General features: G+C 49.9%; 1 protein-coding gene and 1 pseudogene across 1 annotated transcript in view; one reads left to right on the top strand and one right to left on the bottom strand.

The window, feature by feature from the left end:
• Positions 1-10030, bottom strand: part of LOC130482847 (maestro heat-like repeat family member 5) — a 102624-nt gene extending 92594 nt beyond the window's left edge. The window contains exons 1-3 of the mRNA XM_056855720.1: positions 10002-10030; positions 8428-8573; positions 5293-5447 (exon numbers count right to left, since the gene is read on the bottom strand). Of these exons, the coding sequence (XP_056711698.1) occupies positions 5293-5447; positions 8428-8573; positions 10002-10030 (330 nt within the window). The remainder of the gene's footprint in view (positions 1-5292; positions 5448-8427; positions 8574-10001) is intronic.
• Positions 10031-15824: 5794 nt separating this feature from the next.
• LOC130482846 (caskin-1-like) lies at positions 15825-20656 on the top strand (annotated as a pseudogene).
• The last annotated feature ends 896 nt before the right edge of the window (positions 20657-21552 follow it).

Genomic DNA, 21552 nt, shown 5'->3' with positions numbered 1-21552 from the left:
TACGAAGTGGGCCCAAATCTAAACCCCCTCCTATAAAAGGAGGTCTGCCTAGGTTGATACCTAGGCTTGGATGAGGACGTGGCAGGAGTTTGGGTGACCCCTAGTGATTTCGCCATTGCCCTATCCTTTTTGAACTTATGGAGGAATTCATCCGTAGATGCATGGAATAGGGCTAACTCATCAAAGAGCATGTCTTCCAGACGTGACTTCGCATCAAATGGGAGATTAGAGGAGCGAAGCCAGGAATGGCATCTAAGAACAATGCTGGAAGCAATGGGCTTACTGGCTGCATCCGCTGCATGCCGAGCTGCATAGAGCTGGTGGCAGCCCAGCTTATACCCCTTAGCCTGCATGACTTTACCTATGGGTACCTTGTCCTCAGGGAGGAAATCCATAAGAGGCCCCACCTTTTCCCAAAGCAGCATTTGGTAACGAGCCATCAACGCAGAGTGGGAAGCCACTCTTAGACCCAGGGAGCCCACTGAATAAAAACGCCTCCCTAATACATCGAGTTTGCGCCCCTCCTTATCCAGGGGGGCTGCGTGGGGGCCAGGTTTCCCTTTGTTAGGGAGGGTCTCTGCTATAAGGGAGTTGTTGGGGGGATGATTATATAAGAAAGAGGAATTCTCATCTTCCACCCTGTATAAATTTTCCACCTTCCTAGGAATGGGAGGGTAGGAAGCCGGTTTTGCCCAATTTTTGAGGGCCACCTTCCTGATTCCCTTAACCATAGGGATTTTAACTGGTCGAAAAGAAGAGTCTTGAAGAACATCCATGATGGGGTCAGACTCTTCTTGTTCGACTGGAACTGCTGCAACCCCCAGCGCATTTGCCATTCTGGTCAATTGTTCATTGTATGAATGGGTATCCTCAGTGGGAGAAACCGGGTAACGGTCCCCAACAACCCCTTCTGGGGATGTGGTCAGAGCCGACTCCGAATCCCTTTCTGAGTCATACGACTGGTCATCAGAAGTGTATCGGAGGACTTGCCTTGGGGAGGCTACATTGCGAGACCGACTGGATGGCTCTCGTGGAGTCGGGGTACCTGATCCTGATGAGCGCTGGACACGCGACGGCTCCCTGTGATGGGGGTGGTAACGGTGACCCCGACGGGAAGAAGTGGACTCGGACTCAGAGCAGTCAAGCACCAGTACGTCCCTACTGTCCAAGACAGGTGAATGGCTACGGTGAGATAGGCGAGATTGGTAGGATGCAGACCGACGGCGCCGCTGAGAAACATGAGCCGGTCCACCCTGGTGTCGAGGCGAACGTGCCGTGCTGCGACCTGGGGACCGCGCCCGAGGTGGAGAGGGGTGGCGCCGGGATGGTTCCCAGTCACGGTGCCGAAGGGGCGCCTCCGTGTGGTCGCCTTGTCCCGCACGGCGCCGTGGAGAAGCTGGAGAGCCGCGCCGCGGAGACTCATGGGTTTGGCGCCGAGGTGGAGTGTGGTGCCAAGGAGAGGCGCAGGCTCGGTGCCGAGGGGACTTGGAACGCCGAGCCGAGCTGGAACCGCGACCTTCGCGGCGCCTGAGGTCAGGGGAGAGGTGGGAGGCAGACCTCCGAGCCTCTGGAGGCGGACCTTCCGGTGCCAGAGTCCTTGGAGGCAGGACTTCCGTCACGAGGGCTCCGGCGCTCAGAGCCTTGCTCACCGCGCTGGGGCTCTGAGTCGCGACCACGGCACGACCTGGCGCCTTGGGGCGAACCTTGCCCCCGGGGAAGGTGGCCGGTGCCGGATGACTCCCCGCTCCTTGAGGACCTGCGCCGACGGGGTGATGGAAGCCGGCTTGGAGCTCCCGAGGCGCTGCGACGCTGTGGGTCGGGGCGGCCGGGGACAACAGAGCGGGAGGGGCTGTGCCGCTTGGACACAGAAGAATCTCCCGTTCGACGAGACACCTTAGAAGCCGGAGAAGGGGGTGAGGGCGACCTGCTTGAGTGCCCGGAGTGCCCCTTGGCATGACTGTCAGGGCCAGAAGACCTCGGAAGGTGAGGAGATCCAGAAGGGCGGGATTTAACTGCCGCGGCCGCGGGCTGTTCAGAAAGTGACGACCTCTCTCTAGCCCTAGCGGTAGGTCTCGGGGAAACGGGGGTGCTGGAAGTTGACGGGTGGTTTCCCCCCCCCCATTCGATTTGTCATAGAGAGCCCCCTTAAGACGCCTCGCCCTATCCTCGCGGGCCCTTTTGGTCAACCGAGAACAGGCCCGACAAGCGGACGGTATGTGGGATTCTCCCAAACAAAGCACGCACCTGTCATGATCGTCCTGCCGCGACATGTTGGTGCCGCACGCAGAACACTTCTTGAAAGGTGCCATTTTTATAAATAGTAGAGAAAGCAGTAATTGAAGCTTGAATAAGTCCTCTTCCCACGGCGGCGAAAAGAGAACTGAGGGATGGCCGCTCCCTCCCCCCTCTGTCACGTCACCGAATGGCGGGAAGAGCCGTTGACGGAGGGGAGGGGGAGCGTCCCTATCTCTAGGCAGATAAGCTTGGTAATCAAAATTTCCCGCGGCTGGCCTGCGCATGGGCAGATCCCATGTGTGCCTGCACAGAGGCCACGACAATGTAACAAACACTTGTGTGTGCCATGCTAGTGCGGGGAGGATGAGCTTCAGTAAAACCCCAGAGGGCCACGTGGGGGGTTGTCTAAGGTGGCTATTCCCTCTCAGGAGCCTTGTATGTTTACTTTAAAGTAAGATGACACCAGTGCTCCGAGGTAAAAACTAATGAAGCCTGAAATAGAGGGTGGTCCGTGTCCTATCCCTGTCCCCCCTCCCAAATGGGAAGCCCCTGCAAAGGAGACTCAAAAGCTGTTAGAAGTGCCCACACAAAAAGGGACAGGAGGCAATAACAACACATCAGCCTGTGAACGAGCACGTGGTGCCGGAGGCCCCCATGGCACTGGTGCGAGTAGCTGCTTCTTGAGAACTGGGGATAAGATCCAGGGAGTCTTGAACAGAGATGTTCAAGTCACCCCTGCCAGCAGACTTGACTAGGGTTGCCAGCCCACCCCTCTCGCAAGAGGGGTATGGGGGGTATGGTTGCCAGGTCCAGGCTGGGAAACCCCTGGAGATTTGTGGGTGGAGCCTGGGGAAGAGCGGGGGTTCAGCGGGGTTCCATGCCACACAGGCCACCCTCCAAAGCAATCGTTTTCTCCTGGGAAAGGGATCTCTGTAGCCTGGAGCTGAAGTGGATGCATATTGGGGCAAAAAATCCCAACTTCACACATACACTGATGGAGAAACTCTGACAGAGGACAGAGAGAGCAGAAAGGCTTAATGCCTATTTTGCCTCAGTTTTTTTTCCTGAATAAGAGAACAAGCTCACCTAGAGATGATAGCAGGCAAGCCACAGCATCCAGGCTGCTGGTTGACATGAACAGGGAGGTAGCGGAGAAGCACCTGGCTGCATTGGATAAGTACAAAATCCCCTGGGCCAGACGGTATGCTCCCAAGAGTGCTCAAAGAACTTTCTAGAGAGCTTGCAGAGCCTTTGTCCATAATCTTCCAGACCTCTTGGAGGACGGGAGATATGCCACAATATTAGAAGAGGGCAAATGTTATCCCAACTTTCAGATTTACCAGCGAAATTCAAAGACTTATTCAAATATGCTACAACAGCAGCGAGAGTGGTGCTTGCGAGATGGAGACAAAAGACTTTACCAGAAGTTGACGAATGGAAAGAAAAGATGTCAGAATATGTAAATATGGCCAAAATGACCTGTCTGATGAATCCAGTTGATAAACAATCTGTAGAACAATTCTATGAGAAATGGCTACCATGGCATACTTATATGTCTCTAAATATTTAGCCTTAGCCTTATTCATTTTTATATGAGTAGATGTTTTCCATATGTAATATTATATTTGACTTACTTATTATATAAGTAATTTTTAGAGAAATGATAGCCACGATACATTTATTGTGTTACTCTTTTTACGTTTGCGGCTGTCTTTCATGTTCAAGGATACACTCGATTCGTCTATCTGATTTTGTTATAATCTTTTAATTGAATAAGATTACGATGAAAACTAGTATATCGAACTAACTGTAATAAATATAAAATTTGTTTTTTTGAATGTATACCGATCAAAGAAAACACTGCCTATTGCAGACGGAAGTGAATTTTTTTCCTCCTCCCTTTTTTCCTTCTGTACCCTATATAAATATAATAAAAGTATTTTAAAAATTTTTTTAAAGGGAGGAGGAATGACCCAGGAAACTACAGTTTGACCTCTGTCCCAGGGAAGATACTGGAGGAGATATTAAAGAGATCAATATGCAAGCATCTGAAGGACAACTTGGTGATCTGGGGAAGTCAGCACGGATTTGTCCCCAACAGGTCCTGCCAGACCAACCTCATTTCCTTCTTTGATCAAGTGACAAGCTTACTGGATTGAGGGAATTCTGTCAATGTTGCTTACCTGGATTTCAGTAACGCTTTTGACAGGGTTCCCCATGATGTTTTGATGGGTAAACTAGACGACTGTGGACTGGTCTCTAGGATAGTTAGGTGGATAGGGAACTGGTTAGAGAACCGTACTCAAAGAGTAGTTCTCAATGGCATTTGGAGAGAGGTGCTCAGTAGGGTGCCACAGGGCTTGGTTCTGGGCCGGGTACTTTTCAATATTTTTATAAATGATCTGGATGAGGGTGTGGAGGGGCTACTCATTAAATTGGGAGGAGCGGCAAACACACCAGAAGATAGAGATCGAATTCAACAAGATCTGAACACACTGGAAAAGTGGGCGGGTGCAATTCAACAAGGATAAGTGCCAAGTCCTACATTTGGGTAACAAAAATGAGGGACATGCATACTGGATGGGGGATACACTCCTGGGTAGCAGTGTGTGTGAACGAGATCTTGGGGTACGGGTGGGCTGTAAGTTAAATATGAGCAGCCAGTGTGATGCAGCAACAAACAAAAACTCATGAGATCTTGGGGTGTATAAACAGAGGCATACCATCCAAATCGCAAGATGTCATAGTTCCACAGTACATTGCATTGGTCAGGTTGCACCTGGAGGCCCCACAGTTCTGGAGGCCCCACTTCAAAAAGGATGTGGACAGAAGGGAGCGGGTGCAGAGGAGAGCAACGAGGAGGATCAGGGGCCTGGAGACCAAGCCCTACAAGGAAAGGCTGAGGGAGTTGTTTAGTCTGAAGGAGAGGAGGTTGAGAGGGGACATGATTGTTCTCTTTAAGATGATTCCAGAGATAACTTTCTTGCTAGGCTCCTGTTTGCCTTGGAACAGCACAGGAACATGCTCCAAGTAACAGATGCCTGGAAGGATTTCTACCTTGTGGATGCTCTGCCGATACTTGCAGATGGCCTGCAGGACTCCCGCCAGCTTGGTCTCTGCCAAGGCACACAAGTTGTCAGCTGATGCCTGAATGACAGACAGGCCGTTTTCTTCCCTGAGATTCCTCAAGTTGCAAAAACAAACCTTGGATTCTGGTACAAAAAAAGAGCAAATCCTATGGCAGTGAACTGACAAACTATACCAGTGTAAATATAATGTATTTATTTTTATTACAGATACACATGAACACATAAAGCTGTCTTATACTGTATCAGACCATCATTCCATCAAGGTCAATATTGTCTACTCAGACTGGCAGTGGCTCTCCAAGATCTCAGGCAGAGGCCTTTCACATCACCCACCACCTGGTCCTTTTAACTGGAGATCATGGGAATGAACCTGGGCCCTTCTGCATGGCCAAGCAGAGGCTTCACCACCTAACCATAGCCCCCCCCCCAACCCATGACAAGTGTATGTTTGGTCATAAGAATTTTCTCAAAGTCTTCTGGTAATTTGTTTGTTTGTTTGATTGATTTTTATCCCACCCCTTCCTGACAAAAGTCAGGCTCAGGGGAGATAACAACTGATAAAACAATTTACAATTAAAATAGAATATACTCTTAGAGTATATAAATGAAAACATCTAAGTAGCTTATTTTGTTGCTTCCAAAAATGGATAGAAAAAACCCACATAAACTTGCCTCTGTAACTACTAAATACTATCAGAGAGTAGCAGTGCTGGTCTGCAGCAGAAGATCTAGATTCAAGTCCAGGACCACCTTGGAGACCAGCAAGATTTTCAGACTGTGTGCTTTTGAGTCATAGCTCCCTTTGTCAGATATGGCAGTTATCTAACAGCGCATTCCTCAAAGGAATGCTCGTGCTGGGCGTTGGAGGCAAACTAGCGCTGTTGCCTCCTAAAGAGGTTTTGGCTGTGCCTGACGCCAAAAAGAGGTTTGGTTCTGCCCGGCGCCAAAAACGGGAGATACGCCAGCAAAAACCTGGTGTATCTTTGTAAAAAGAAAAAGGGGCGTACCCGAGCCGAAAGTGCTTGGGAGGCCAACTAACGTTGGCCCCACCCCATAGCCGGCGCTGTTACGCCCTGGGAATGCCTCCCGGGGCGCCGGAATGCTTCCCGGCTCACTGCCATGGCCTGTGCCGGCAGTCAGCAGCGCCCAGCCCTGCACGCCAGTGCTGGGGCCACTAACGCCGGCGTGGGCCTTCTGGGCGCCGGCGGTGTAGGCACCTGCGCTGGCCATAGTCCACCTCCTACGGGCTTTGGGCCCAATTTTCAGGAATGGGCCTTAAGGGAGCTTTGTCTCTTGAAATTGTATACTAAATACTAGGTGATGATGCAATTCAACTTCTTTCCAAAAGCAAAAGAACGTATGGATTATCCTGGTGAATCAGGCCAAGGTCATAAAACCCTAAGAGTGGTGCTGGATCATATTCATCCAGCATCCTGTTACCTACAGTGCCTGACAAGATGCCCTAGAAGTACCATAAGAAATGCTCAGAGGTCAAAGCCTCCCACCCCCTATTGCTGCCCCCGAGCACCTAAGAGGGATACTGAAGAGCCCATTCAGCCAACACACTCCCTGGTCTTGTCTAACCTCTTTTAAAGCCATCTATGCCAGTGGCCTTTCACATCATCCACTGGCAATGAATTTAATAATTTAGTCACTTGGTGAGTAAAGAAGTATTTTCCTTTGCTGGTCCTGAATCTATTGTCCATCAATTTCAGGAAGGGCCCACAAGTACTAGGCACCCAGAGAGCTTGTGCTGTGTAATGGCTAGAATACTGGACTAAGACCTGGGAGGCCCAAGTTCAAATCCCATCTCTGCCATGGAAGCTTGCTGAGTGAACTTGGGCCAGTCACACACCATCAGCCTAACCCTACCTCAGTAGTGATGGCCAAAAGCACATTGCAGAGCTAGAAAAAGTACAGAAGATGGCAACCAAAATGAATAAGGGGTGGGAGCATCTTCCCTCTGAGGAAAGGCTGAAGAGTCTGGGACTTTGCAGTTTAGAATAGAGACAGTCATCCTCTGAATCCCAGGGCCAGGAGGCAACATCAGGGGAAGGCCTTGGCCTCTATGCCCTGCGGTTGGCCCTCCAGAGGAACTGGTGGCCACTATGTCAAAAGATGGTAGACTAGATAGACCCTGGCCTGATACAGGAGGGATGTTAAGGTTATTTTACACAGAGGTCTATGCTCAGTCACATAACCAAAACAAGGAAATTCATCCCTGCACAGGAACATAAGAGCCTGCTGGATCACACCATCTAGACAAGCATCCTGCCTCACACAGTGGCCAATCCATTAACATATACTTGGAAGCTGGGATTTCCTGTTCCAGTGTGCAGCCCCTTCCACTTACCAACACTGAACTTCGTTTGCCACATCTTTGCCCACTCACCCCATTAGTGGAGATCCTCCTGGAGTTCTTCAGTTATCCTTGCTTTTCACCATCCTGAATAATTTTGTGTCACATGAGGTTTGAAAATGTCATGTACTTACTCATGGAGTGGCTAGTTTTGCAGCCTTTCATGTAGTTGGATAAAAAGGTCTTTCTGTCAAGGGTATACTTTTGGTTTCGAGGAGCCAGGGGACCACCAAGCCACTCTAAAGGAGGTCACACACCGTGGTTCGCCCAATTCACAGAGGATGCTGCTGTTTGGAAGCAGTCTGCCTTGGAACAATAAGCTGGACTAGCCAGACCACTGGTTGGACTATTTGGACTTTGTCTTCTTATTTTGGCAGCGGGAGAACAAGTGCTTTCTCTCTACCTTCTCTGTGCCATGCACCATTTTATAAACCTGAATCACGGCATCCCATCTCTCCTTCCCCATTAGCTGCCTTTCCTCTAAACCAGCAAGTCCCAAACACCGTAGTCTTTCCTCCTAGGGAAGGTGCTGCAACCAACCCCTTGATGGTTTTAGTTGTCATTTTCTGTACCACTTCCTGTTTTATTAGATCATTGTCGAGATAGGCCACAGAATCTCATGGCCCCATCCCCACCTATCATAGCACCCTAACCAAGACTGGCAACCCTTTCAGAGCAAGTCCTCCAGATTCCTGGAGAGGTGGCACATGATTATTCCAAAGCAATGAATAAGTAAAGTCTCACCATTTTCATCCAGCTCCTCCTTGTGTGCCTCTGTTTTGCCTTTCTGTCGTGGCCGCTCACTTGCTTCATGGTGCTCCTCTTCTCTTAAAGAATGAGCTCCGATCCTGTTCCTCTTATAGTTCACTCTCTTGAAGACAAAGCAGAGCCTAGAACAAAATTCAGACATGAAAAAAATGTACCCACCCTGGTAGGCAATAAAGCATTTCTAGAAGATGAATGTTTTGAAAATCCACCATACTGCAAAATTAGGCCCAAATTAACATAAATGTCCTCTAAAGAACCTGTAAAAAGAACTGTGGGCTGGAGAATCTTCTGGGCATGGAGTGTGTGTGTGTGTGGGGGGGGGGGGTCCACTGTGTGTGTGTGTGTGAGGGGGAGGTAGTTGTGAATTTCCTGCCTTGTGCAGGGGGTTGGGCTAGATGACCCTGGTGGTCCCTTCCTACTCTATGATTCTTTGAAGAAGTGTGAACCTGAAGTAGATCTGCAGGTTATCTATTCTTTTCATGATTATTGCTTTGACCTGTGTTCAGTTGAGCTGCGTTTAATATCAGAGCTACAAGGCAGCCACCAACATCAGGCTAAGGACTGGGCTAGCCAGGGTTAGTCCCTACTCATGCCTCTGTTTTGAAAGCTGCTCTGATACAATTCCAAGTGTCCCTGTTACTACAGCCCATCTTAACCTACTATCACTACCTCTAATAGTGAGCAGGCTGGCCCTCATATGGGTGATGCAAGCAGTACTATGAGGCCAGGTGCAGAGAAAGCAAGGACCTTACATGCTCAGGAACTCCCCAGGAAGAAAAGCAAAAAAAAATGCAACGTGGTAAGTTAACCAAAAGGAAAAGGACAAAAGTCCCTAAGCAAATGGCCCGATGCCTTCTTGGAGGACAGGCCGGATAAAAATGTGCATAGACAGCAGGATCCCAAGCAAAGTTAGACCCTTCTGAGCTCATTTACTTTTGTGGATTTAGAGAGGTATAACTTTGCTTAGGGCTGTAGTGGAAATGGGCTCCAGTATGGATGGAATACCGAATAACGGTTGTTGTTTTTTAAAGCAGGGGTGGTGGTGCAGCCTCTGAAAGCTCATATCATGCCTGAGGAGGAGAACGTGGGGGTGAGGGCGATGGTTCCACCCTTTTTTTTCAATCCCCCAAGATTCCTTGATGGCCTCAGGTTGCTTACCTCACAAAGCAAGTCATTGAAAAACTCTCAATGCTCCACAAACCTCAGAGCGGACACATTCCCTCTTGGCAGAGGTGCCAGGTACAACAGGCAACAATGTCCCATCCCTGTAAAAGGTAAAGGTGTCCCCTGTGCAAGCACCGGGTCATTCCTGACCCATGGGGTGACATCACATCCCGACGTTTCCTAGGCAGACTTTGCTTTTTACGGGGTGGTTTGCCAGTGCCTTCCCCAGTCATCTTCCCCTTACCCCCAGCAAGCTGGGTCTTCATTTTACCAACCTTGGAAAGATGGAAGGCTGAGTCCACCTTGAGCCGGCTACCTGACACCAACTTCCGTCGGGATTGAACTCAGGTCGTGAGCAGAGCTTGGACTGCAGTACTGCAGCTTACCCCTCTGCACCATGGGACTCCTGTAGCATCCCTGTAGCAAAGGCTGAATGTGTGGAAATGGGCTTTCTAGCCACAGAGCACAAGAGCATCACCTGACAGATCACCTACCTTGAAGCCATTTATAATAACTCCACAGCCCCCCACCCAGCACCCACACAGAACATACGGTAACTGTACTTGAACATGGGCAAGGCCTGGGCTGGGTCCCCGGGCCGAGGCTACGACCAGCCACAGCCAGCAACCCACAGAACAAGTGCCAAGTGAAACTAAAGCAAATCCCACCGGGGAACTCACCAGGTTCACCACTCCCCTCAACATGACACCTCCATTAAAGGGACAGGGCCTTTTTTCTCCAAGCACTTGGCAATGCTGACAGAGAGACATCCAGGTGAACTCAACAGACGGTGAGTACCCCAGATTAGACCCTTTTGCCCCAGTCCAGCTAGAAGGCACGCTCACGTGGAAGCAGGTTTCCGTGGAGGGGTTCCTGGCTGTCTGAGGAATCGTGTATGGCCGCACCTCTCTCCAAGCTGGCAAGAGCCACGGGGCTCCCACCCATTCAGAAAGGAGTCAGCCCCCCCTCACTACTCCTCCCTCCCGCCCTTCTGAAATGCCGAAGGGGGGCCTTGGTTACCAGTGACCTGAGGGGACTACATCATCTGTGCACTCTTGGATTGGAGCCCTGCCTTGTATTGATTCAGGCAGAATTTCCCTAAGGCACGAGAGCCTTTGAGGGGGTTGGTGGCTCCTTTAGAATCATAGAGTTGAAAGGGACCACCAGGGTCATCAAGTCCAACCCCCTGCACAATGCAGGAAACTCACAACTACCTCCCCCCCCCACACCCCTAGTGACCAGAAGATGGCCAAGATGCCCTCCCTCTCATCATCTGCCTAAGGTCACAGAATCAGCATTGCTGTCAGGTGGCCACCCAGCCTCTACTTGAAAACCTGCAGGGGAGGAGAGCCCACCACCTCCCGAGGAAGCCTGTTCCACTGAGGAACCGCTCTGACTGTCAGAAAATTCTTCCTAATGTCTAGACGGAAACTCTTTTGATTTAATTTCAACCTGTTGGTTCTGGTCCTCTGGGGCAACTTTAAGTTCAGCCATCTTCCAGAGACGCCAGTCATTTTTTGGAAGCCAGCCACTCCACCAGAAGCTGCTATGGAGTATTGTCAGGAATCACACATTCTTGAACATATGGACCCACGAAGTTGCCTTATACTGAATCGGACCCTTGGTCCATCAAGGTCAGAATCATCGACTCAAAACTGGCAGCTTCAGCCTAAGGCAACTTCATCTTTGTATCTGAACAAGTGAGCTGTGACTCATGAAACTCATACAGAAATAAATGCTATTAACTTCTAAGGTAAAAAAAAAACTGGCAGTGGCTCTGCCTGGTTTCAGGCAAAGAAAGCCCTTTCATGTCACCTACTGCCTGGCCCTTTGTACTATGAATTGAACTAGGGACCTTCTGCATGCAAACCAAAGGCTCTTCCACTGAGCCACAGCCCCGCCCCTAGAATACTAGACCCCATGAAGCTGCCTTCTACCGAGTCGGACCCCCCACCCCCCGGTCCATCAAGATCAGCCTTGTCTACTCAGACTAGTGGCTCTTTAGGATCTCAGGCAGAGGCTTTTCACGTCACATACAGCCTGATCCTTAACTGGAGGTGCTGCCGCCGGGGATTCAACCTGGGGCCTTCTGCACACCAAGCATAGTCTCCACCTCTTGAGCCATGGAACCTTTCATGTTTGTGTGACTAATACATGCATTAAACAAACCAATTAGTCAAGTCATAGTTTCAAAACAAACAGGCACTCGACAGACACTGTTTGCCCACAGTGAAGAAGAGCAGTGCCAGGAAAAAAGGCTGTCCCAGGTGAAGGTCAAGTGGACACATGCAGGACAGTCATGGAGGAAAGGGGTATTCAGAGGAGCATGCCTATGATATTGGGTGTGGTGGAGCACAGGCAGGATGGTGCTGCTGCACTCGTCTTGTTAGTGGCAACAGACTGCTGGACTTGATGGGCCTTGGTCTGATCCAGTAGGGCCTTTCTTATGTTCTTATGTTCCAGTCCTCCTGTTCTTGGCTCCAGGTAGCAAAAGCTTTGCAACTTCAGGCCAGAGCAGATGACAGGGAAGACGCACAGTGGACAGAGAGCCATGACTTGGGCCCTAGCTGCACAAGAGGAGCAAGGGGACGCCAGCCTCCCAGCCAACTGAAACCAGTCTTCCTGTTTGTGTTTTGGTGGTGGTGGTGGTGTGGGGACCACGGAGGCAGGGGTTGTGAAGCTTCTTTTTCTCTCTCTTTAAAATGAGCTTGGGGGCTTCACTGAGCAAAGTCAAGGTTCTATCCCTTCTTCCCTTCCAGTGTAACTAGCCCTGGTCTAGTTTGCAGAGGTGTGCACACTTCATTTCCTTTCTACGGGCTGGTGGCAAGCCACGATCCTTGTCACATCTGTTTTGGCCCTCAACGCAATCAGGACACTGCATTGCCCGCTCCCCTCTGCTGCCCTCCCATTGCTCCCAGCCGCCACATGCTTTGGCCATAAGCTTGATCTACCGTTTTAACACAAATCCCGAAATCACCTGTCACAGAGTGTCATGTCCTCTGGCCCATTCCAGCTGACATTTTCCAGACCTTTGTGGGCCAAACGGTTCTCCAGTTGTGTACAGTGTGGCTTTAGTCCTATATGACATCACAATCAGAGACCGCATTCATCTGTGTCTATGTCAGAGGCAGCATCCATGGGCTGTGAACTCTGGAGCCCCCTGAGATGTGGGGAGTCACACCACCCATGGAGCAGTCAGTACAGGCAAGAAATGTGTAAGAGCCAAGGCTGGCGCTGGAGGTCAGAAGGGGGTTACGGCAGCTGGGGCTTGGCTTTTGAGGCATGAGACACGTACAAATCACCAAAACATTGTCAACCGCCATATTCTTATAAGCCGCCTTGAACCAAGAAGGTGGGACTTAAACGTGTTAACAAAGAAATAAATAAAAATTATCCCATCAGCACAGAGAGCAGAAAATGAAAATGCTGCTCAGGCAATTAGAGAAAGACAAGGTGTGTTTCACTCACTGGCATAGCTGTTTCTGGGACTGAACATCTCAGCCTCCTTCCCTGGCCTCTCATGACTCATCAGGGAAGTCAGGGACAGCCTGGAATGAACATGAAACCACCGGTAGACTTCTGAGCCCTGTTTTATTGCTCTTTGTCAGTCTGGGCAATAGGAAAGGTTTAGGGTGTTCAAATGGCCCAGAGAAAAGGTCTTGGTCCTTCAATAGAATCCAAATGCAATACTATTTGCCGTGTGATGCTGCCCACCTCCATGCCATGGAAAGCTTCCAACTGCCCATTTGCACACAATAAAGCCTCTGTTAAAGGGACAATTTTTCTCCAGGCCTGCTAGCAGCCCCAGGAGGAGGCTCCCTCAATTTTTCTTCTCCGAAAAGGGAGAGATTCTTACCTTTAAGACCCTAGGATGCCCTGAAGGGCCATACTGTCCGGCCTGCCAGTTAAGTTCTGCCTCCCCAGCACCGCGCTCTGTGCCCCCGGCCTTCAGAGTGGTGACTGGAGACAGAGCACCCCGGCTGGTGATGACTTGGGACAGAGCATTTTCACTGGTGGCACCTTGCCTAAGGGAAGCCCACCTCGTTGAGGCCTGGAACTTACCATATTGTGTTTTAAATGCTAGGCCAAGACATTCCACCCAACTTAATCCACGAGAAGCAGAATATACATATTTTAATAATTAAATACATTCTTTTTAACCGAGGTTTTTACACATGAACACACGAAACTGTCTTCTACTGAATTGGACCCCTGGTCCATCCAAGTCAGTATTGTCTACTCAGACTGGCAGCAGCTTTCCAGGGTCTCAGGCAGAGGTCTTTCACATCACCTACTTGCCTAGTCCCTTTAAGTGGAGATGCCGGGGATTGAACCTGGGACCTTCTGCGTGCCAAGCAGATGCTCTACCACTGAGCCACAGCCCCTTCCCATATATTATTATAGTAACACACATTATAGAATATTAAATGTGAAACTTTTGTCCACAATTAAATGATAAACATATCCTTGCAAATATGTTGTGTATGTCTACAGGAATTATTGTTAATAGTGTATTTGACCTTACATAAAAATCTTCAAACAAAACACTGTGAGTGAATAAATCTTTATTTTAAAAAGCATTCCACTCATTTCAAAAGAGAAAATATTTCACAGGACAAAATTTTCTGTGATCCCCAAAATTTTCAGTGTTCCTGTTGGAATAATGTGTTTGTTCCCTGAATTTTTCTACTTTCCCCCCACTCCAGGCCTTCACCTATCTAGAGTTAAGAACATGAGAAAGGCCCTGCTGGATCAGACCAAGGCCCATCAAGTCCAGCAGTCTGTTCACACAGTGGCCAACCAAGTGCCTCTGTGTGTGTGTTAAGTGCCGTCAAGTCGCTTCCGACTCATGGCGACCCTATGAATGAAAGTCCTCCAAAATGTCCTATCTTTGACAGCCTTGCTCAGATCTTGCAAATTGAAGGCTGTGGCTTCCTTTATTGAGTCAATCCATCTCTTGTTGGGTCTTCCTCTTTTCCTGCTGCCCTCTACTTTTCCTAACATGACGGTCTTTTCCAGTGACTCTTGTCGTCTCATGTCGTGACCAAAATACGACAGCCTCAGTTTAGTCATTTTAGCTTCTAGGGTCAGTTCAGGCTTGATTTGATCTATAACCCACTGATTTGTTTTTTTGGCAGTCCACGGAATCCGTAACACTCTCCTCCAACACCACATTTCAAAGGAATCTATTTTCTTCCTATCAGCTTTCTTCACTGTCCAGCTTTCACACCCATACATAGTAATAGGGAATACGATGGCATGAATTAATCTAGTCTTGGTGGCCAGAGTCACATCCTTACACTTCAAAATATTGTCTAGCTCCTTCATGGCTGCCCTTCCCAGTCTCAATCTCCTTCTAATTTCTTGGCTGCAGTCTCCCTTTTGGTTGATGGTGGAGCCAAGGAATAGAAAGTCTTGAACAATTTCAATTTCCCTCATTGTCAACCTTAAAGTTGTGTAATTCTCCTGTAGTCATTACTTTTGTTTTCTTGATGTTCAGCTGTAGTCCTGCTTTGGCACTTTCTCTTTTAACTTTCAGCAATAGTTGTTTCAAATCTTCACTATTTTCTGCCAATAATGTAGTGTCATCAGCATATCTCAAATTATTAATGTTCCTCCCTCCAATGTTCACTCCACCTTCATCTAAATCTAATCCAGCTTTCCTAATTATATGTTCTGCATATAGATTGAAGAGATAGGGAGATAAAATACATCCTTGTCTGACACCTTTGCCAATTGGAAACCATTCCGTTTCTCCATATTCTGTTCTAACTGAGGCCTCTTGTCCAGAGTACAGGTTGCGCATCAAAACGATCAGATGTAGTGGCACACCCATTTCCTTTAAAACCAGCCATAGCTTTTCATGATCCACACAGTCAAAAGCTTTGCTGTAATCTATGAAACAGAAGCTGATTTTCTTCTGAAATTCTCTCGTACGCTCCAGTAACCAGCGTATATTTGCAATATGATCTCTAGTGCCTCTTCCTTTTCTGAAACCAGCTTGAACATCAGGCATTTCTCGTTCCATATATGGTAGCAGCCTTTGCTGTAAGATTTTGAGCATCACTTTACTTGCATGAGAAATTAATGCAATGGTCCGATAGTTGTTGCGGTTTACTAGTTTATAATCCAAAAAAAGGATGACGGAGGATAGCTCTGTCAGTAGGTACTAGCCATGGGGACGTGGTTGGGCCACTGTGTGAGACAGGATGCTGGACGAGATGGATGCCCCCACCCTGATCCAGCAGGGCTCTTCTGCTGTCCTTAAGAAAAAGATGGTTTTGTATGGGTTGTTTCTGTGCTCGTGGGCTGAAACCATTATCTCCCGGCTTCTGTTAGGTCACCAGAAAAAGCTGATGTTAGCTGTGAAAAAGTTGGCTGAGATCCAGAAGGCTGAATACGTCAAGTACGAGTCTGGGACCCTGAAGAAGAAGGGGGCACCTCAGTCGCTGGACACAGTGGCCATTGAGTCCCCCCAGCAGGAGACGGCTGAATGTCAGTCCCCCAAGATGACCACTTTCCAGGACAGCGAGCTGGGCAACGAGCTGCAGGCAGCCATGACGGGCCCTGGTGAGGAAGGGGCAGAAAAGCAGGTCAATCATGTGGGGCACTTCCGCGAAGGGGCGGCCTTCCGGCACTCCGCCCGCCTGGCCTGTCGCGGTTCGGGCCGTTAAGTGCCTACACTCTTAGAATGTACCATTTACTGAGAAATGGAGTTATCTTATTCAGTGAGACACCACTAGACCGGAATCAACGGTTCCAAGAAACTTGTTATTGCTTCTAGGACATCTTTTGAACACGCCAATAAATTTATAATAATGGACAAGAGTAGAAGTATATATAAAAAACACATTTATTTACATTATACAATATATGCTTTTTGGTTGCAAAGCCTTAAAATATCATATAAGGATAGACATCATTAGTCTTAAACATGTTTATGTAGCAAGTAATCATTCACATTCTCTATGCCTCCATAAAGGAGTATTTTAGTCAGAATATACTCATAAAGTATCCTTAGTGCAATGCACCTTCATTCAGAATATAAGGTTACAGAAATCCTGTCAAAATATGGTTAATTCTTTGGAGAAAGATTTGGTTAGAAGCATCCTAACTTAAATCATTCAAAACATCATAACATTTTTGTACAGAAGACACACTATACCTTGCTGTGTCATCTGTGTATGTGCATTGTGCATATCTCACAGAGTACAGAGAGTCTCCTTTCCCTTCTCTGGTCTCTTGCTCTGAGGAGGTTCAGAAGTCCCTCTGTTAAGTAGAGGACGTTCTGACACAATCCCAGAGGTCTAGCTATTAGCCCTGTGTTCAGGATGCTTCTTAGCATTGGTAAGCCAAATAGGCTTAGTTTGTAAGAATCCATAAATCTGATGGACTCTCAGTGTTCCAATACATGGAAAGATCTCTGCACTTAGATTCCCATTCAAAGAATAGGAATTCTAAGGGTCTCTATCCTCTTCTAGGAATAGAGCAGTCTCACAAGAAGACTGTAAGTAAGATATGTTGAAATATCCAGATCTTGATATTTCAAGATATCTGAGAACTTCTGTCCACGCAAGGATCAGAGTTTCAATGTTTTACATCTCAAGCCTTTTGAGATGGAGGTGCTATACCAGACAGCTGCAGTCTGCCAGCCATAGAACTCTGAAATGCAAGCTGTACTGTGGCTCTATTTATACTGTTTCTAGACCCATTAAGAGTGAAGAATGTTCCTTTTCCTTCAGGAACTTCTCTTCCTTAGCCCTCGAAAGGATAATTTTATTTCCCTTTCGTATCCAAAATCAGGAGCTTTAGTGGTTTCTTTTCCTGTCTTCTGATATCTTATTGTCCAAATATGGACATCCTTCCCTTTCAGTCCTCTGTGCCTAAAGTATAAATCCTTATTTCCGAGTTACATGATCAAGTTACATATTTAATTTCTATACCATCCTCTTCGTTAGGACTATACGCATTAAATGAGACTACTTAGAAACCTGTAGCACAACGTTTAACTATATAACTCATGAAACATAATTTTAGCTGACATTGTCACTTTACAAAGTGTTTTGTTTACATTAGTTTAGCAGGTTTGCATTCTGCTGCATTCTCTACTGCAAGATTACAGTAGAACGAGGAAGCATATTATTCCTATCGTTGAGAGAACTATATTTTAAGCACACTTCCAACTATTAATGCACTCTTAGTAGATTAAGATTCTGACATCTGGCAGCTAAGTCAGAAAGATGATTTTTACGCTGCCCCTTCAAGGGCAAGCCAGAGTAACTTTAGTAGTTAGCTTTGATTAGAGCTAACCTTGAACTAGCCTGTCAGCATGACACAGAGTTGCCTGTCAGCATGACACAGACTTTCATTATACATTACACAAACCTCTGTATTTGTATGATGTGTTTAAGCTCTATATGGAATTAATTCTGCACATGTTCATAAGATACCATGATCATGTCAGAGACTGCTACAGGCCCACGAGAACAGTCTGAGTGGGCGGGCTAAACTCATGAGCAGCTCCCAAGAACTGCTGGGGGATGGACCCAAAGCCGCCGGCACGGCCATCTCCAAGAGCCAGGAGTACCTGGCGGAGGACGGGAAAGAGGGACCGGCGACTCTCCCCAAGGAAGTGCGTAGTCTCCGACACAGCCACAGCATCAAGCGGGCGAGTGTGCCGCCAGTGCCTGGCAAACCGCGGCAATCTTTTCCCCCATCCGGAGGGCACTACACTCCCCCGCAAACGCCCACCAAGCCCCGCCCATCCTCGCCGCAGACACTTGGCATGGCACATGCCACAGCCAAGGTAAAACCTACGCCACAGTGGCTGCCGCAGTCGGACCGCCCCATGTCTCCCCGTTCACTGCCTCAGTCCCCCACGCACCGCGGCTTCGCCTATGTCATGCCGCAGCCTGTGGAGGGAGATGCTCATACGGCAGGACCCTTGGCACAAGCTGTGCCGGTGTTGCCTGTCTCAGTGCCCGTGCTCTGCCTGCCGCCTCAGGTCAAGAGGTGGCCGAAGTTGAAAGACAAGGAGCAGGAACCGGCACCGTTGTCAGTGTATCAGAACGGCACGGCCACCGTCAAGCGCCGCCCGGCCTCTGACACGAGCAGCACGGGAGCCTCGCAGGAGAAATCTGACCGTGTTTCGACGCAGCTCCCCGTGGAAGGCGAGCCCAAGAAACCGGCCAAGCCACCAGTATCTCCTAAGCCTGTCCTACCCCAGAAAGCCTCTGGGCCCCCCATGCCCACCTCCAAAAAGGCCCCAATTCCTGGCCCTGGCAGTCCAGGTAAGTGTGCACTGCTGGAGAAAGCTGTCATCTTGGCAGGTAGCTCACAGGCAGGCAGAAGCCACAGATCTTTCCAGGACAGTGCTCTGCTTGGTTGCTTCTTCCTGTAGCCCCGGTGATCCCTGTGTATCCCTCCGCTTCCTGCAGGGTCGGCAGGCACAGCCAGCTATCCCAGGTCCTTCTGCCTAAGGTGGGGAGGGGGGGTCCGTCCCTGTAACCACATGTCCATACATAAGCAAGGGGCTCACAAGCCTTCTGGGATGTCAGGGGTAGCATGGAGAAGAGGGGAAGGAAATTGGGAATAGGTGGCATATATGCCACGTCTCTATGCAGCTGCGGCACCCCCAGAAATGGGTAGGTGCTGATGCTGTCCTCTCTGTTGCAGAAGTGAAGCGGGTCCACGGCACCCCACCTCCAGTCTCCCCCAAGCCCACGCCTCCCCCGACCGCCCCCAAGCCGAAGGTCCACGCTGCCCTCCAGTCGGGAAGTGCCAGCTCCACGCCCGCACCGTCGCCTGCCAAGCAGCTTGTGCCCACCATCAAGCCGTCAAGCACACACCCCTCGCTCTGCTCCAGCCCAGCCAAGCCCCTCTCTCCCGGCGGGGTGGCGTCTCAGACAGTGCCGGTCAAGCCGCCGCGCTCTTCCATGGCTGGGCCTTCGGCGGAGAGCGTCAGTGCGGAGAGCGCCCACCAGAAACTGGAGGAGACGAGCGCCTCGCTTGCGGCGGCCCTGCAAGCTGTGGAGGAGAAGATCAAGCAGGAGGATGGGCAGGCATCAGAGTAAGGACGGCCAGAGGGGGTGGGGGGTGGGGGCTGGGGCTGGGTTCAGTTGGGCAGGGGAGGGCCAGGGTGGGGACCCCGGGAGCACCCTCTGTGTGTGTGTCACCAGACGGAGGCATCAGGGTGGGATCTTCAGTCTCTTGTACCCGACGGGGATTTATTGATTTATATTTGTCGACTAAAACATTAATATCCCACCTTTCCTCATGGTTCAAGATGACTGACAATAATAGTTTAAAAACATTTTCTGTTAAGGCCAAAAATGAAAACAGCAACCCCCCCGCAACTTAAAAGACGCCTGTCGATTCTAAGCTCCAAAGCCCTGGCAAACATGCAGGTCTAGCAGCGCCTCCTGAAGATCTCCAAGGAAGGGGGGAGCCCTCTCACTGCTTCAGGGGGCCCGTCCCACAGAGTTGGGGGCATGATGGAAAAGGCCCCGGGCTCTGGCCCGTGGCAGGCAGGCTACCCTAAGTGGTGGGGATCGGCAGCAGATGGCTGCCTGATGACCGCAGTCGGCACACAGGCACACAGGGAAGGAGCTGGTCCTTCCCGTTATGTGAGTCCCAGGCCGTGAAGAGTTTCAAGGGTCGTAACTGTTGTACCTTGAATTGGATTCTGAAACGGAGACTGGCAGCTGTTTCCAAATGGGCCACGTCTGTTCCCGGCGGCTGGCCCAAAATGGGCCGCCGCACGCTGGGCCAGTTGCAGTTTCTGGGTTGTCTTCGAGGGCTTGGGGAAGGCATATGCCAACGTGGTCTCAGAGGAATAGTGGGAAATGCCTGGGGGGGGTGGGGGGAGAGGGAGGGCAGAGCCGGCATCCGTCTCATCACTCCCCCTCCGGCCTCTGTCCCCCTTCAGCTCCGCCGCGGAATCCAAGAGCACAGTCAGCATCCTGGACGACATCGGCAGCATGTTCGACGACCTCGCGGACCAGCTGGATGCCATGTTGGAATGAGAGCCGGAGAACCACCCGGGCCAACCTCAGGATCTGCCAAGGGCACCAAGGGCACAGGTCGCCTCCACGAGTATCGTCCCATGCCCCCAAACTCCCCCCTCACCCGCCGTCTTTTGAGGGTTTGCACAAAGAAGATAAGATTACCTCAGGATTGTGCTGAAACAAATGGGAGGTGCTTGGGAAAGGCTTTCCTTGGGACCAGTTTTGCCAAAGCAAAACACAACCAACGAAAGGGAATTCCCTCCGCTGTGTTGCCCCTGTTTTTCTAGCTTAACCACCTGCTGACCCTGGGGAATAAAGGACAGCTGGAATTCTCTCCCAAACGAGGCGGAAGGCCGCCGTGCCTCGTTCTGGCCAGGAGGTTCCTGGTCTGCGGGCTGAACGTCATCTGGCGACTTTCTCCGGGCTCGACGGCAGCCGCGCGATCTGCTCCGGCTCAGCCTTCCATGCGTCTCTTTCTTGATGAACCGGGAAGGCGTCCCTGACCTCTCTCCAAGATTGAAGTCCTTCCCCCCCCACCTTGTATGACAGTCCCTACAAGCGATCAGAATGTGGCACAAATAAGTCTTCAGTTTTGCTGCTGGCTGTTCTCGTTTTCCACTTGGGTTGGCCGTTCTGTCCCGGTGACCCTCTTGCCTTTTGTGTCGGTCTCGTCCCAAGACTGAGCGCTGCCCCTCTTGCTGTGCCCTGCTGTCTCGGTTCCTGCCCCTGTCTGCCATTTTTGGGTGGGGTGGGGGAGCGCTGGAAGAGGCGGGGGTGGGGAGATGCCCAAGGGAAGCCGTCAGCCCAGGGCGAGGGGGTGGGGCTTTTGGTGGGCTGCATGCTTCGTTTCTTTGTCCCGAAGGTGTTAGTCTTCTCCTGGTGACGATGAAGCTTGTAACTGTGGGGAGTTTTGTTCTGTTAACGAGTCCCA

Source organism: Euleptes europaea, chromosome 9 (assembly GCF_029931775.1).
Source record: "Euleptes europaea isolate rEulEur1 chromosome 9, rEulEur1.hap1, whole genome shotgun sequence".
In the NCBI taxonomy this organism is placed as follows: Eukaryota; Metazoa; Chordata; class Lepidosauria; order Squamata; family Sphaerodactylidae; genus Euleptes; species Euleptes europaea.
This window is presented reverse-complemented; position numbering and strand designations above follow the sequence as displayed.